The sequence below is a fragment of the Pelophylax lessonae genome (assembly GCF_965119305.1).
Source record: "Pelophylax lessonae genome assembly, chromosome: 5".
NCBI classification, from domain to species: Eukaryota; Metazoa; Chordata; class Amphibia; order Anura; family Ranidae; genus Pelophylax; species Pelophylax lessonae.
This window is the reverse complement of record NC_138772.1, coordinates 156,948,565-156,966,831: the sequence shown is the minus strand read 5'-3', so window position 1 is coordinate 156,966,831 and position 18,267 is coordinate 156,948,565. Positions and strand designations below refer to the sequence as shown.

Here is an 18,267-nt window from a genome sequence, read left to right as displayed (position 1 = left end):
GTGATAAACTTATATTAAAGCTGTGCAACAACAGTTCACAACAATCCCGGTGGGAAGATTACCCAGCAAGGTGATACTGCAAATGCTTACAGCTCTTTGTGTTTTTGATGATTTTACATGAAGAGCTTTGACAGATCACACAGACTGCAGCCATCCCGATTCAGTACACCAAGCACCACTGTCCCTGTCCCATGAACATCTGTCCAATTGTCCAATGAACATCTGTCACAGTGCACAAAACATCTGTCACAGTGCACAAAACATCTGTCACATTGTACATTTGGGGTGTAGTTGCAAGTATGTCTATGATGTGTGTGAGAAAAAACTTGTTAATATGAAATTTTTGTGAAAAAAAAAAAAATGTATGTAATTTCTTCATTTTCCAAAGAATTGTGGGAAAAAATTACAACTTCAAATAACTCGCCATGCCTCCTACTAAATACCCTGGACAGTCTACTTTCTAAAAAGGGGTAATGTTGGGGATATTTGAAATGTCACGGCATGTTAGGGCCTTAAGAAATTAAATCAGGTTGCCGTCAGTACATCAGGTGTGATCAATTTTCAATGATTGGCACCCTAGTTTGTAGACTTTATAACTTTCACACAGACCAAATATTATACATTGATTTGGGTTATTTTTACCAAAAAACGTAGCAGTATATATTTTGGTCAAAATTTATTAAGAAATTATACTTATTTGAAAAATGTTATAACAGAACCCAAGAAAAACACATTTTTTAAAAAAAAAAAATGTTTTTTGATTTGTAGAGCAAAAAAATAAAGACACAGTGGTGATTAAATACCACCAAAAGAAAACTCTGTTCGTGTGAAAAAATAATAAAGATTTCATATGGGTACAGTGTTGCATGACTGAGTAGTTATCATTCAAAGTGCAACAGCACTGAAAGCTGAAAATTGGCCTGGACAGGAAGAAGGGGAAAGTGCCCTGTATTGAGGTAGTTAAATACTGTAGGCTCTGGCTGACTCAAGATGACTGCCAGAGTCACATGGGGCGACAGAGTCTAACTGGATCGCTTCCCCAGTGACAAAGGAAACCATAAAGGAACCTGGTTCCTCCTGACTTCCTCTTCAGCTACAGAGTCACTGCGGTTGAGCGCCACCTGCAATGGAGAAAATAAGCTGCACCTGCCTACAAGCTGAAGTTAGAAGCTTATTGGCTACCATGCACAGCTGCACTAGAGTTTGCACTATCTAGCTTTAACCACTTAAGGATTTGGCTGCTGAAAGACCAGGGGGTATTTTGCAATTCGGCACTGCGTGACTTTAACGGACAATTGCGCGGTTGTGCGACGCTGTACCTAAACGAATTTGATGTCCTTTTTTTCCCACAAACAGAGCTTTCTTTTGGTGGTATTTGATCACCTGTGCAATTTTTTGATCATGCGCTATAAACAAAAAAAGAGTGTAAATTTTGCAAAAATAACAATATTTTTCTCATTTTTGAAATTTATTAAATTCCCCAAAAAAATAATGTAAAAATCTAAATTTTTTAACATTTTCGGCCAAATTGTTTTATGCTACATATGTTTGGTAAAAAAAAAAAAAAAATCGCAAAAAGCGTATTTTGATTGGTTTGCGCAAAAGTTATCGCGTTTACTAACAAAGGGAAAGATTTTTGTCATTTTTGTTGTTTTTTTTTTAACGCGTAATGGCGGCGATCTGCGATTTTTTTGCGGTACTGCGACATTGCGGCGGACAGATCGGACCCTTGACTGACATTTTTTACACTTTTGGGGTTACCAGTGACATTTCTACAGTAATCAGTGCTATACATATGCACTGTTACTGTAAAAATACACTGGCAGTGAAGGGGTTAACTTTATTTGAGAGGGAGGAGCTGTGTGTGTCCCTAGGGGCATGATTCTAACTGTGATTGGCTGTGGCTTGAGCTGTAGGAACAATGATCAATGGTCCTACATAGTAGAACCGTATGATCATTGTTTCTACACAGGGGAGAATGACAGGCGGCTTGTTTACACTATATAAGGTAGTTTGTTTGGAGTATTGTTTGTGTGGTCTATGTACGTGCCCGTGTTGTCTGTGTGTGTTTGGCTGGCTTAACCCAAAACCGCATATAAACAAAGCGTTCTGTATAGGTCACAGAAAAAAGGAAGGTTATTTTGTCAGCAATAACATAGCGGGCTCTGAATAAGGTGAACATAGACATTTATTTTTAAAAAAAATAGGGGATGTGGTGATAACATCCGTGCAATAAAGATATCAGTGGGTACAATCAGTGTGGGGACAGGAAACAAGACATACATAACATGTGACAAACAGTGACAAAAACCAGCCGGCAAAATAATGTTGCATCAAGAATCTAAATACTCATATGATCAATCAAATGTTGGTTGCAATAATGGAGATCCTTGAAGGGGCTCCTTGGGGGGGGCTGTGGGTCGCCAGTGGGGCTGATGGCCGTACTGCACAATTATATTGAGTGTTGGATCCAGTGAGGTCACTCTTTATTGTGCTATTAGTCTTTCCTAAGACTTTATGGGGAGAGGGCTGGGGGTATCTCAGTCAGAGAGGCAGCTTTGGGGGAGACAGTATATGTTTAATGTTGCTGCCATGTGGTAAAGCCTCAATCATTTGGCATATAGGGTTCTTTGACAGGGACTAGGCAGAGATCTGACAATTGTCTTGATCACTGACAGTAAAATTACTGTTTCTTCACCCCTATCTTGTGACAGAGTGTCGCTCTACGTTTTAGCCTTGTAGCTGGTGTTGTTGTGGGGGGGGGGGGGGGGTAGAAGGTGTTCAAGGGGACTTATGCAGAGCAAAACCGATCGGGTATGTACCACGATTCCTGCTGACCGCGTGTAAGAAATGGCGGTTCAGTGCGGTAAGTGGTATCTCACTTGCTCTGACGGTCCTTCGGCCGTTTCTTCACCCCTGCTATTAGGAGCACACAGTACCTCATGAATGGTCCATAGAGCGATTACTCGTGTCCTGTAGTTGCCGGTCTCCGTGCGTGCTGTCTTCGGCTTCTGCTCGCCCGAGCGATCCGACGCCTGTTAGGAGTAGTGAAGGGATGTGCCGCCGGGCTGTGACGTCGACGCGTTTCGCTTCCTGATATCTTTATTGCACGGATGTTATCACCACATCCCCTATTTTTTTAAAAAATAAATGTCTATGTTCACCTTATTCAGAGCCCGCTATGTTATTGCTGAAAAAATAACCTTCCTTTTTTCTGTGACCTATACAGAACGCTTTGTTTATATGGCTTGTTTACACTAGCTGCCTGCCTTTCTCCCTCTCCCCCGACGATCGCTGAGTGACCGTACCGATACGTCACTCTGCCTGTGAGAGGCTGACCGCCGCAGTATATGTACTTGCGGCGGTCGGCAAGCAGTTAATTAATCAATCCCAGTGTGCAGTGACAAGGTTATCCAGCGCCCAGATGCCAAACTGTGCCTCCCCTTCCCTTAGGGTTAGTGTCAGAGCATCCCCATCCCTGCAACAAACTATTGCACCCAGGGCAGCCGTACCTCCTGCCCACTCCTTGTGTTGGCAGTGCGTAAGGTTAGGCAGATGACAAGCCAGTCACACTTCAAGTCCCCTCTGACCATTTACCTGCCTCTGCAATGGCAATTCTTGTATTTCTGTTTGACAGGTTCTTTTTTTTTTTTAAATTACAGTATTCAATGAATTTACCATATTTAAAAACTTAAGAAAAGTACTTGTTTGTTGTTTTACTTGTTTACTTGTTTCCTTTCCCCTAACTACTTATCATTAAGATTATTTATTGAACACTGTAGTATCACTAATAAGTTGTAGTACAAGCATCCAGATGGCAGAAGATCCCTACTACAAAGATGTACAGCCAGATGGCCCAAGATCATAGACTGAGCAAAATTAATACCATCATTGGCAGCTACTCATTATTGTGCAAGTCCTGCTGGGTCCTACTGTTGTGGTGACAGAAATGCTTTAGCTTGACTGCCTTTTGTTTTTATCTTACAGTGTTATGCGTTCCGAGCCTTAAGATTTCTCTTTAGCATGGAAAGAAATCGAGATCTGTTCAAAAGGTAGGGTATGGATTCATAAAAAATATCTTTCCAAAATAATAAATAAAGATAAAAGAATTCCATAAATAAAATGTTATGTCTTGATGTATAGGAGATCTATACACAGACAAAGGCAAAATGGTATTTTATACATAATAAAATAAAACAGATACTCCTTACAGATGATATATGTTCAATAAATCAAACGTATGTTCCGCTTCAATGACAGGCATTTGGATTAGGAGTTTAGATTCTACTCTGATTTCACTTGCCACATTCTTGCTCTGGGATAGATTCCTTTTCATGTCTTTTACTTTTTTCTGTTAGGTTTTTTCCATCAGATTTATTTGAGATGTTTATTGACATTGGTCATTATGTTCGAGACATCAGTGCCTATGAAGACCTTGTGTCTAAATTGAATTCACTACCAGTAAGTGATATACTTTACATGCCATTTTAAAAAGAAAAAAGAATCAAGTATTGTTATCACAAGAGCGAAAATAACTGGTCTTTTATGCAATTTCCAGGAAGATGAACTGAAGCAAGTGGCTGATGGCATTGAAGGCATCAATCAGAACAAAACTCCCACAAAATTTATTGGAAACTATGCAATTCTAGATCACCTTGGAAGTGGAGCATTTGGTAGTGTATATAAGGTGATTTTATTTTACAGTGTTTTTAAATCTGATGGTTGAAGTATAATCAATATTTTTTTATATAGCCCTTTCATTTCTCTTTGAGCTAAGCAGACCTCGATCAATAAATATTTGTGAGCATTAAGGCTGTGTAAGCTCAAAGCATCTTCATAGCTTGCCCTCAATGTTTTATAAGGAGGATTTAACAGGGTTATGTGTAAGTTTATTGGTAATTTATATTATTTTGTATGCTCAGTAAAATATGGATTCTCTCCAAGATCTGTATTGATGTGAGCTCCACATTATAGTCAAGGCTGTTAAATAAATGGTTAGCCAGGGCATTTGTCTTGGACCCACAGGGACTCCAGCCACCACCAACAAACTTTCAAGTAAGGGTTGCTGGAAATTAAAGTTAAACCTATGGTTTGCCAACAAAGGACAAAACAATAGGGTCACGTAGCTTCCTCTTTTCCCAGCTCCACATTCTCACCTTCGCTCCGTCATTGGACCAGGAACATAGAGAAATACCCAGTATCGGGCCCTGGTCAATTCACAGATTAACCTAAAGTACATCTGTAAAGCATAATCTTGTAAAGTAGAAGATGGAGAGGAAGGGGTAACCACCATTTGGTTTTTCTGATGGCACATGGTTAAGTGTATATTGGAAGTGTCATATTTAGGGCTAAACTCTTGGCAGATAAAAAAAGAAAACACTACCAATGCACACAGATATGTGTTAACCACTTTACCACCGGAGGATTTTGCTGTCCTACGTCCAGGCCACTTTTTGCGATTCAGCGCTGTGCGACTTTAACTGACAATTGCGTGGTCATGCAATGCCGTACCCAAACAAAATTTACGTCCTTTTTTTCCCCACAAACAGAGCTTTCTTTTGGTGGTATTTGATCACCTCTGCGCTTTTCATTTTTTGCGATATTAATAAAAAAATGCGACAATTTTGAAAAAATAACAATATTTTTCTACTTTGAAAGTTAAAAAAATATCCAATATATTAAATTTTTGTCATATATTTAGGCCAAAATGTATTTAGCTACATGTCTCTGACAAAAAAATTGTCAATGAGCGTATTTTTAACCGCTTTAAGACCAGAAGATTTTAGCCCATTCCTGACCAGGCCATATTTTGCGATTCGGCACTGCGTTACTTTAACGGACAATTGCGTGATCGTGCGACACTGTACCTAAATTAAATTTATGTCCTTTTTTTCCCCACAAATATAGCTTTCTTTTGGTGGTATTTGATCACCTGTGCAATTTTTACTTTTTGCGCTATAAACAAAAAAACAGCGACAATTTTGAAAAAATAACAATATTTTTCATATTTTTTTATATGAAATTCCCCCCCAAAAAAATGTAAAAATCCAAATGTTTCAACATTTTAGGCCAATTTGTTTTCTTCTACATATATTTGGTAAAAAAAATCGCAATAAGCGTATTTTGATTGGTTTGCGCAAAAGTTATTGCAGCTACTAACTACGGGAAATTTATGTAATTTTTATTGTTTTTTTAACTAGTAATGGCGGCGATCTGCGATTTTTTTGCGGGACTGCGACATTGCGGCGGACAGATCGGACCCTTGACTGACATTTTTTACACTTTTGGGGGTACCAGTGACATTACTACAGTAATCAGTGCTATAAATATGCACTGTTACTGTAAAAATGACACTGGCAGGGAAGGGGTTAACTTTTATTGGTGATCAAGGGGTTAATGTATGCCTGGTGCTTACTAACGTGTGTGGGGGGAGGGGACTGTGTGACACAGGCACAGATCGCAGGTTCAGCTATGCTGAATCCTGCAATCTGTCACTGCCTGTCACTTAGGAGACCCATCCGGGCGGATCTCCACACTCGATCCCCGACGATCGGGGAAGAGTGGCGGTGATCACCGCCGCTCCTCCCCTGGCCCGACTCCCGCTGTGACTGAATACAGCGGGAGCGGGCCTCCGGCGGCGCGCACGCGCCCCCCCACAAGGGGAGGAATCCAGCGACGTAGGTCTATGTCGCTGGACGATAACGAACCACTTTGCCGCAGTAGGCTCAATGTGAGCAATCGGCAAGTGGTTAATACCCCTTTCAATTCCTTGTACAGCAGTGCTCAAACTGGAAGAGAGGAAGCAGCACAAGGGGCCAATCAGGCATGTTGCGTCATGTATAAATATTCATAGGAAGACTGCAGAATGAAATTAGATAATTAATTTGCTTTTTCTTTTTTTCACTGCCAAGTCACAGGGTTGGGGCAGGGACAGAACTTAACTGTATTACCTAATATCACTTGAAAAAAGTCAGGTCTTTAGGTTGGCTCTGCTGTCTGGTAAGTTTGTGTACATCTTAAGAATAATTGTACAGAAATATAAATTCTTTAGCAATAGACCATCTCTCTTATATGTGTTTTTAAGCTGTATAAATAGCTGTTTTTCCAAAGTTCAGTTTTTATTGTTATACATTGCTCAAAAAAATTGAAGGAACACTTTGAAAACACATCAGAACTCAATGGGGAAAAATATCATGCTGGATATCTATACTGATATGGACTGGGTAATGTGTTAGGAACGAAAGGATGCCACATCATTTGATGGAAATTAAAATCAACCTACAGAGGGCTGAATTCAAAAACACTCCGAATATCGAAGTGAAAAAATGATGCAGCAGGCTAGTCCATTTTGCAGAAATTTCATTGCAGCAACTCAAAATGGTACTCAGTAGTTTGTATAGCACCCCCATGTGCTTGTATGCATGCCTGACAACGTCGGGCATGCTCCTAATGAGATGACAGATGGTATCCTGGGGGTATGTCCTCCCAGACCTGGACCAGGGCATCACTGAGGTGTAACTTGGTGGCATTGGATGGACCAAAACATAATGTTCCAGAGGTGTTCTATTAAATTAAGGTGAGTCGAGCATGGGGGCCATTCAATGGTATCAATTCCTTCATCCTCCAGGAACTGGCTGCATACTCTCGCCACCTGAGGCCAGGCATTGGAGGAGGAACCCAGGACCCACCGCACCAGTGTAGGGTCTGACAATGGGTCCAAGGATTTCATCCCGATGCCTAATGGCAATCAGGGTGCCATTGCCTAGCCTGTAGAGGTCTGTGCATCCCGATGTGGATATGCCTCCCCAGACCATCACTGACCCACCTCCAAGCTGGTCATGCTGAATGATGTTACAGGCAGCATAACATTCTCCTTGGCATCTCCAGAGCCTTTCACGTTTGTCACATGTGCTCAGTGAACCTGTTCTCATCTGTGAAAAGCACGGGGCACCAGTGGCGGACATGCCAATTTTGGTGTTTAATGGAAAATGCCACTTGAGTTCCAGGCAGTGAGAACAGGGCCCGCTATAGGAGGTCAGGCCCTCAGGCCACCCTCATGAAGTCTGTTTCTGATTGTTTGGTCAGAGACATTCACACCAGCGGCCTGCTGGAGGTCATTTTGTAGGGTTCTGGCAGTGCTTATTCTGTTCCTTCTTGCACAAAGGAGGTCCTGCTGATGGGTTAAGGACCTTCTACGGCCCTGTCTAGCTCTCTTACAGTAACTGCCTGTCTCCTGGAATCTCCTCCATGCTCTTGAGACTGTGCTTCTGGCAATGGCATGTATTGATGTGCCATCCTGGAGAAGTTGGACTGCCTGTGCAATCTCTATAAAGTCCAGGTATCACCACATGCTATTGCAATGCCAAATGCAAAACAGAAAAGATGAGTGGGTAAAAAAAAAAATGTCAGTGCCTCCACCTGTAAAACCATTCCTGTTTTGGAGGAATTTCATGAACACCAAAGCAGCTGAAACTGATTACCAACCCCCTCTGCTACTTACCTGACCAGATCAATATCCCAGGAGTTTAATTGACTTGATGCTATGCTCTAATTAAAAAGTGTCCCTTTAATTTTTTTGAGCAGTGTATAATTATTATAGGTATTTTCAAAGCGCTGACAATTTATCCAGTGCTTTAAATACTGTGCATTTACACCAGGCGATGTACTGATTTACTGAGGAGCCTAAGCTGGCCATACATTGTTAGTTTTTTTTGTTTCCTCCATTCACACAAAAGAAGTGGACGGATGAATCCCCCTCCTCCCCACCAGGACATTGAATTCCAAAATGAGCACTTTTTGCTGTCAGAATTCACTGATCAGCAGCTGCAGCTGAATTTTCCAACATATCTCTTTGACAGCAGAGGTAGTGAGGCAGTCAAGAGACAGTCAACAGTAAATGGCTTAAAACATGCTTGGGACAAACATAGATCTATACTCAGACAATACGTTAATGAAAAAAGAAAAAGAAAAAAAAAGGGCAGACTTGATGGACTACTGTCTATTTTTGCTGTCACTTTTCTATGTTTCTATGATTCTTAACCGCTTGCCGACGTCCGCAAGTACATTTACTGCGGCAGTCAGCCCCTCCTGGGCAAAGCGACGTAGTACTACGTCGCTCGCCCAGGAGCCTGTAGGGGGCGGGCGCGCACCGCCGGAGGCGTGCTCCTGCCCCCGCTCATTCACGGGCATCCCCGCGCGAGTGACCGCGGCTCCGATGTCCGCCGGTCACTCGCGATCTCCCGCTGGAGAGGGAGAAAGGCAGGCAGCTAATGTAAACAAAGCCGCCTGTCATTCTCCCTAGTGTAACTGCAGAGATAATACGATCCTGCTATGTAGGATCGTATGTCTCTGTGGTTACATCAAAAGCCATGCCCCTTGACAGTTAGAAGCATGCCCCTAGGGACACACTTAACCCCTGGATCTCTAATAAAGTTAACCCCTTCCCTGCCAGTGTCATTTTTACAGTAACAGTGCATATGTATAGCACTGATTACTGTAGTAATGTCACTGGTACCCCCAAAAGTGTCAAAAATGTTAGTCAGGGGTCCGATCTGTCCGCCGCAATGTTGCAGTCCTGCAAAAAAAAATCGCAGATCGCCGCCATTACCATTTAAAAAAAAAAAAACAATAAAAATGACATAAATCTTTCCCTTAGTTAGTAAATGCAATAACTTTTGCGCAAACCAATCAAAATATGGTTATTGCGATTTTTTTTTACCAAAAATATGTAGCAGAAAACAAATTGGCCTAAAATGTTAAAAAATTTAGGTTTTTACACTTTTTTTGGGGAATTTCATATAAAAAAATGTGAAAAATATTGTTATTTTTTTCAAAATTGATGCTTTTTTTTGTTTATAGCGCAAAAAATAAAAATCGCACAGGTGATCAAATACCACCAAAAGAAAGCCCTGTTTGTGGGAAAAAAAGGACGTCAATTTAATTTGGGTACAACGTTGCACGACCGCACAATTGTCCGTTAAATTCACGCAGTGCCGAATCGCAAAATAGGCCCTGGTCTTTGAGCAGCCAAATCCTCCGGGGCTTAAGTGGTTAAAGTGGATGAAAATCCAAATAATGAAATCTGACCTGGGCACATATACAGTATCTGTAGTGTTTACTTATCTCTCTCCAAGCCCTAAGTCCCGTGATTTTATGCTGCTCCATTCTTCTGTTATCAGCATGATGACTTCTGACAAGTTCTCCGACACTGGAGATAAAAGCAGCTGGAAATTTCTGTAGGGGTGGGTGCTATAAATAGATTAGCAGAGAGCTGGTCTATTCACAGCATAGCTCTGCAAGCATATTCGTTCTTCTGCTTATGTGGAGGGGGTGTGTGTGCCTTACCTCCAATCAGCTGTCACACAGTGTATGCAGGATTCCACTCCCAAAGCTGAAACAGGAGAAACAAATTTTAACACGATGTTCACTTTCTAAAGAATATAGCAAGCTGAAGACAGCAGATATATCTGTAAAACGTATGTAGGGAGATTTGTTTTATCCCTGTGTATCATCTGAGGCTGTTCACTTCACTGGGTATATGTGAGTGTTTACATCCACTTTAACTCCTTTCAAACAAGGGAGCCCACACACTGAAGTTTGACCGGTCCCTGGTGGACCAGCAAAATTGCGGTCAGTGTATGGTCAGCTTTACAAATCTAAGGTCCATATTTCCCATGCATATATAGGGCCAATTTGGACAGGAGTCATTTAACCTACCAACATGTTTTTTATAGTGTGGGAAGAAATTGGAGTGCATGGAGGAAACCCACGCAAGCGTAGGGAGAACATGTGAACTCCATGCAGATAGTTTTTCAAAGTATCCTAAATGCGTCAGTACTGTTTGACACTTTCTATGGCAACACAAACAGGATAGGCTCACCTGTAATTTAGCTTATTGATCTTACAAAGTACCCCAACAGCTTTCATAATAAAGCAGAACTATGGTCAAAATACAAAATGTATTACAATGTGTGTTATCTAGGCTTTCAAACTCAATAACTTTGCTCAGTCTGTATTTCTCTGTAGCCTTTGCAATGTCTTGAAAATACATGGTGATCCTGCCAGCAGTACTAGTATTCATCCATTTCCTTTGAAAGGGTGACAATGCTGTCCCGGTGATAGTTAAGGCACTGCAGCATCATCACCCCTGAGGCTTGTACCTTCCAGGACTACAGCGGGACTTTCTGAAGTGGGCATGGCTAGCCATGTCTTCTCCACAGAACTGATTCATAAGCTTCTAGCTAGTAATTAAACTGCTGGCCACACCTATCACCACCCACTAACTATATGATTGAAAACAAGTCAGTGCAGACCTTGCCTGCCGTTTAATGTCAGCTGCTGTTGTGCCACGGTGCCCATGGAAAATTGACATCTGGCATTAAGTGCATGCAAGCTCGGTTACAGTATTATAATCCCTGAAAGATGTGAATGTAATATTTTGTTGTTCATTTAGATGAGATGCAGCTGTAAACTTAAAGTGGTTTTAAACCTTAGACCGGATTCACATTGATCCGACTTGGACCGCGACTTGTCAGCCTGACAAGTCGCGGTCCGTCACGCTCCCATTGTGTAGTACAGGAGCCGTTCTAATAGGAGCGACACAAGTCGCTCCGACTTAGAAAAAGGGTCCTGTACTACTTCGGGGCGACCTGGAGGCGAATTGCATAGACATTCATTTTATGAAGTCCGTGCAAGTCGCGCCGAAGTCGCGATGCACGCGACTTCATAGGTCGCCCCCTAAGTTGGAGCGACCTAGTGTGAACCGGCACTTAAAGTAAACATGAATTATATTGCAGCTTAGATGTGATGGCTGTATTTATTTTCTTTTTTAGGCTTTTTGTTTTTCTATTTTCATCTGGTGATCCAGCCAGCAAGTTTGTTGCTTTTTCAAAAGCACAAGTTCTCCAGCAGTATGTATCAGTTTACATGCATGAGACAAACCATTTACCACTAGCAGCGGTACTTAAAATAATCAGCTTTTACTTATTCATGTAAAACCTTAATCTCAGAAGTGAAAGAAACTGTTTGCTGTAACTGATTATGAAGTGTGAGTTGGAGTTTGGCTTCAGTTTGTTATTGTATTTAAATCTGCTAATACCTTTACCACTAACCTCCCCCCAAACTGACAATGCTGCTGTCCCCCCTGTGCTCCTTCATCCAGAGTAAGGCCTCTTTCACACGGTCCGCCTCCGTAGGCGGATCCGTGTTGCTCAGCGGGGATCGATCTGCGATCCCCGCTGAGCCGGCGGATGACAGCTCCGTCTCCGCTTGCAGAGCGGAGAGGGAGGTGTCTCAGCCCCTGCTGCCCTCTATGGGGGATCGGATGAGAGCGGACCGCCTGTCCGCTCTCATCTGATCCGATCCGATCACTGACCGGATGGAAAAATAGGGTTTCCATCCGTCCAGATTTCACGGACAGGATCGGATACGGATGGCAGCGGGTGTCAGCGGAGGTGTCTCTGCCCCATAGAGCTGCATGGAGGATCCGATCAGATCCGCCTAAAAAAACTGACAGGTGGATCTGATCGGATCGCCCGTGTGAAAGAGCCCTAAGGCACTCTTATAATATGTGTGTTACTGGCCAGATCACCAGGTAAACACAGAGGGGAAAAAAGCCAAAGAAGACTAATACAGCCACCATGTCTAATCATTGATAAGCTGCGATATACTACATTTTTGGTTTTGCGTTTATTACTGCTTTTAGGCTTCTTAAAGATCAGTTGTGCAAAAAAAAAAACACCTACTTAACCTAAGCAGGAGATTATATGAGCAATTCTGTGCAATTTAATGCCACGCCTGTTTTTTTCTCTCAGGTGAAAGAGATGGATTGCTGTTATATACCAGAAGCACACAACTCTATTCCCTTGCTTAGACCTACAATTCCTAGCAATCGAAGAAAATAAAGTGGGGACATGTTTTAAGGCACCTCCATATACACTATATTACCAAAAGTATTGACACGCTTGCTGTTCCATGCACATGAACTTTAATGGCATCCCAGTCTTAGTCCATAGGATTCAATATTGAGTTGGCCCACTCTTTGCCGCTATTACAGCTTCAACTCTTCTGGGAAGGCTGTCCACAATGTTTAGGAATGTGTCTATGGGAATGTTTAACCATTCTTCCAGAGGCACATTTGTGAGGTCAGGCACTAATGTGGACGAGAAGGCCTGGCTCACAGTCTCCACTCTAATTCATCCCAAAGGTATTCTATTAGGTTAAGGTCAGGACTCGATTCGACAGGGTGGAAGGGCGGCAGGGTGGCAGGCGATGTGAGATGAATCTACATGGGGGGGGACATTGTTTTGTTTTGTTAAGCATGCCCTGGTCAATGACTTCACAAGGGGTGGGGTCACCTGCTGACATCATCGGGTGACTTCACCCCTTAACTATTTAAGAAATATTGCGTTGGCCCACCCTTTGCAGCTATAGCAGCTTCAACTCTTCTGGGAAGGCTGTCCACAAGGTTTAGGAGTGTGTCTATGGGAATGTCTGACTATTCTTCCAGAAGCGCATTTGTGATATCAGGCACTGATGTTTGAGAGAAGGCCTGGCTCGCAATCTTCACTCAAATTCATCCCAAAGGTGTTCTATCGGGTTGAGGTACAGGCTAGTCAAGTTCCTCCACCCAAAACTTGCTCATCCAGGTCTTTATGGACCTTGCTTTGTGCACTGTTCCAAATCATTAGGTGGCGGGGGGATTATGGTGTGTGTGTGTGTTTTTTTTTTTTTTTTAGAGGGGTTGGGCTTGGCCCCTTATTTCCAGTGAAGGGAACTCTTATAGCGTCAGCATACCAAGACATTTTGGACAATTTAATGCTCCTAACTTTGTGGGAACAGTTTGGGGTTGACCTTTCCTGTTCCAACATGAATGCGCACCAGTACACAAAGCAAGGTCCATAAAGACATGGATGGGTTAGTTTGGGGTGGAGAAACTTGCCTGGCCTGCACAGAGTCCTGGCCTCAACCCGATAGAAAACCTTTGGGATGAATTAGAGAGCAGACAGCAAGCCTGGCCTTCTCATCCATCATTAGTGCCTGACCTCAGAAATGAGCTTCTGGAATAATGGTCAAACATTCCCATAGACACACTCCTAAACCTTGTGGACAGCCTTCCCAGAAGAGTTGAAGCTGTTATAGCTGCAAAGGGTAGGCCAACTCAATATTAAACCCTACGGACTAAGACTGGGATGCCATTAAAGTTCATGTACGTGGAAAGGCAGGTGTACCAATACTTTTGTTAATATAGTGTATTTCCTGCCTTCTCCTTCACACAGGGAAAAGTAGGGCTAGCAATTGGAGCAGCTCTGAGAAAAGAGGACAATGAATGACTGATATATGCATGCAAAAGGAATCCTATTAGTAACAAAAGTGTTTGGTGTTATGCTTACATATATATTTTCTTTGGCGGTAGGAATGAATTGTCATCTTCTTTTTTCTTTTTTTTAACCTTTTGTATTTTTTTTTTTTATCCATATTTCCCAATAGGTCAGAAAACGCAGCGGTCAGAATCTCCTTGCTATTAAGGAGATTAATCTGCACAACCCGGCATTTGGTAAAGACAAACGTGATCGTGATAGCAACGCTGAGAACATAGTATCTGAACTAACAATAATCAGAGAACAGGTTTGTATATCCCTAAGAAGAACCTGTCATCATATAAACATGGGTGTCCCAATATAACCCACATATTTCCTGGTGATTAATTGGGATTGATTTATTAAAATGAAATAGATTGTGCACTAGAATTTCCCAGAGCTTAGTAAATGTGGCAAAGCTTTGCTGATTAACATCATCCAATCAAGTCATCATCAAATCAGCAAAAAAGCTGTTTTTTTGTTGTTTTTTTTTATAATTTTATTTACCTTGTACCTGCTTAGAATTCTTTATAAAGTTAAGCTTTACCACATTTACATTTACTAAGGAAAATGAGTGCAAATGCACATCTATTTGATTTTAGTAAACTCACCCCTATGTCTTCCAATCGTGTGACTAAAGATGACAGCCGTAGATCTTGCACCTTCTAAAACAAGTCAATCATTGCTCCTATATTACTGTCCTGTCCTGATACTTCCCCTTTAAGTTTAATTGCTCCTATATTTCTGTCCTGACACTTTCTCTTTAAGTTCATCCTCTGTCATTCACTTTTCTTCCTTGGTCTTGTTTATCTCCACTAGACTGTGTTGATTGGGGAATCAAGAGATTTTCTTTCCTGTAACCCTTGGTTGCAGTAAAGAAAATTGCACCATTTATGGCCGGCTTTACAGTTTTATATCAGTAATGTTGACAAATGAAACAAAACTCTGAATATACTGTATCTTAAAAATATTTGTGAGTTACCCATATAAACCAGGCTCCACCCTACATGTTTCGCCTCCAAAAAAATACATCATCCGGGGATTGTTTCTGTGTTACCATTGTCAGAGTGCAGCATGTGCTGTATTTTAATGTCCCGGCAAACAAGTAAATAAATGCACACATGTGAAAGTTCAGTTTATATCAGTGGAATGTTATTGATCTGTGTTTTATATGACATCATCTACGTTTGTAAAGAAGCATGTAAAGTGTGTGCTAAGATCACAGGAATGGGAGGAAGATCAGAGCACAGCTTACAGGTCCTTAAAATGAGCCACAGCAGAGTGCTTTTAAGTATACATATTTAAACAAAGTGTAATACTGCCTATTTTTCTTTAAATGTAATTAAAACTGAAGCAGACAGAATCTGGAGCAGCTGTGCATGACAACCGATCAGCTTCTATTTTTATCTGTTTCAGTCTAATTTTGAAAATGAAAGATAGAAGTTGATTGGTTACCAGATTTTGGCTGCTCCAGTTTTGATAAATATCTCACAATGCATCCCAAGTGTAATTATGGTAACTGTGTAACTGTTTATTGTTTTATATATGGTTGTTTTCAGTAACTGACAAATTATTCCCAATTTATACCATTTTACAGCTTTGCCATCCAAACATTGTGCGATACTATCGAACCTTTCTAGAAAGTAAGTAAAGTTGAACTATTTCTTAAGTATAGCATATATTTACTAATACTAACTCTATGTTCCCTATAAACTTACTTTTAAAATGGTCTTTTTTTCTTGCACCATTTGAGATGTTATAACTAATATGATAATATGGCTTAGGATAACATTCTGGAACTTGTAAAGTTTCTCATTTACATCCACACAGCCTATATTTCATTTTGATTTGCCTTCAGCATTTTTCATAATTAAGCTGGTGATTGGCTGTAAACATGTTGCAGTCACAGTTATGAAAAAAAAAACATTAGTAATAATTATCTTTGATAATAAAATTGGAACTATCATAAACTATCATTGATATGGTATACAGGCCATCCTAAAGTATGATTACTGTGTCACTTTAATCACCTGTCATTTTTGGGTTTGGTATAAATTTGAAGAGGGAACCCCACACAAATATCAAGAAAACATTTTTTTAATGAAAACGGGCCTTCCATATACCGCCCCTCATGTGAATTTGTAAGGTGTAAAAAGCACTCACTAACCCACAAGAAGAAAAAATAAAACGACTGCCAACACAATACTCTCTCAATGACTGCTCGCCTACGAATAACAGCTCCAGTTGAGTATAAACAAAAGGGAGGTGACATCATTGTCCAAATATGGAAATTACCATTTTTGGACATTGATGAGGATTCCTGAAGGATCTGGTATAGAATTTTTTAGAGGCCTCACCTTTTTTTTTTTTTTTAACTATTTTAGGCCATTGTATTTACATGGCTGGGAATATCAGTGAATGAATGGGGTCAGATGATGTCACTGATTGCTAAGGACATGGTAAGGACATGCAGGGTGTTGGTCAATAATAACCACTGAAAGTGGGAAAAGGAAGCTGCCATATATGGCAATGGGAGAAAAATCCAAAGTCTTGCTTATACTAAATGGGCTAAAAATCTGGTGTTCATAAGAATGCCCCAACAAGAAAAGTTCTGTCTGAATTGTGTTCGGAATGAACCGGGAGCTCATCCCTACTTCTCTTTTATGTTACTGTTCCGAAGTATTGTAAAATGTGCCATAACTTAATTTTTTTTTTTTTTTATAATTGAATTTTTATTGAAGTTTTTATATTTTACAATACAAAAATAAAACAAGAAATAGCAGTCATTGGAAACCAAAAAGAGTTCCATTAGCAAACCAACATAGAATGTACAAAATAAATTACCCTTAAATGTGTGTGATAACCGGTAAAGTTGCTTTACATTACCATAACCAAATATTGTTTGCGACACATATATGTCCAGTGAACCAATAGCATAAAAGCAACATGATGAGTACACAATGTGGTTTAGCCAGAGATTTTGATCCTAAGGGGACTTGACAAGTGCCTGTTGGGGTCTATGCGTAGTGGGAGAGCGAAGAAGAATAAGAACAAAGAAAAAAGAAAGAAAGGAAAAATAGTAGAGATAGATAAGTAAACAAGGCTCATCATTCCTGGACCCAAAGGATTCCAATATTTCTAGCAGAGAGAGGGCTCAAGGCCTCATAGAGGGTCCTCCCTGAGATGCCAGGGTTCCCAGATTGCACAATGGCGGTCAACTCTATTATTCAATCTGGCCATCAGGGATTCCATTATCTCCACATCTTTGATACTAGCATAGAGGTCCGTTGATGTCGGTGGCATTTGTCTCTTCCAATGGAGGGCTGTTAGGCATCTGGCCACCGTTAAAATATGGGTGACCAATTTTTTGGCCAAGCGTGGTAATTTAGAGGGGAGAAGTCCTAGTAAATATAGTTTTGGATGAAAAGTGAAGTCAACCTTGAACAACTGATCGAGGATGTCCTGGACTGAGCGCCAGTATGGACATTGCCAATAGACATGCAATAGAGTGCCTCGATTCTTACGACACCTCCAGCAATGATCCAAAGCTGATAGGTATATGGCATGCAGTTGGGTAGGGGTCATGTATCAAAAAAAATTGCCCTTTATACATATTTTCCTTGTAAAGGGTGCAAATAGAACTTTTAGCAGCTCGGGACCAAGTGGATTGTCATTGCTCAAGGGAAAGCTCTTCTCCAACGGCTTGCTCCCTCTTAAGCATATAGCCGTGTTTGCCATTGGAATCTAGTTTACTGGAGTTTAAGAGTTTATATATATATATATATATATATATGTGAGGTTAAACCTTTTTCAGATGGGCCAGAGAGAATAAGGCGTTCAAATGGGGATAGTTTGGAGAATTGGACCTATACCTAATTTGCAGATAGCCAAAAAAGGCACTACTGGGCAA

General features: G+C 41.0%; 1 protein-coding gene across 1 annotated transcript in view; it reads left to right on the top strand.

Moving 5' to 3' along the window:
- NEK10 (NIMA related kinase 10) overlaps positions 1-18,267 on the top strand; it is a 472,071-nt gene that overhangs the window by 130,278 nt on the left and 323,526 nt on the right. The window contains exons 16-20 of the mRNA XM_082258594.1: positions 3,988-4,052; positions 4,359-4,461; positions 4,559-4,687; positions 14,488-14,625; positions 15,955-16,000. Coding sequence (XP_082114720.1) covers positions 3,988-4,052; positions 4,359-4,461; positions 4,559-4,687; positions 14,488-14,625; positions 15,955-16,000 — 481 coding nt within the window. The remainder of the gene's footprint in view (positions 1-3,987; positions 4,053-4,358; positions 4,462-4,558; positions 4,688-14,487; positions 14,626-15,954; positions 16,001-18,267) is intronic.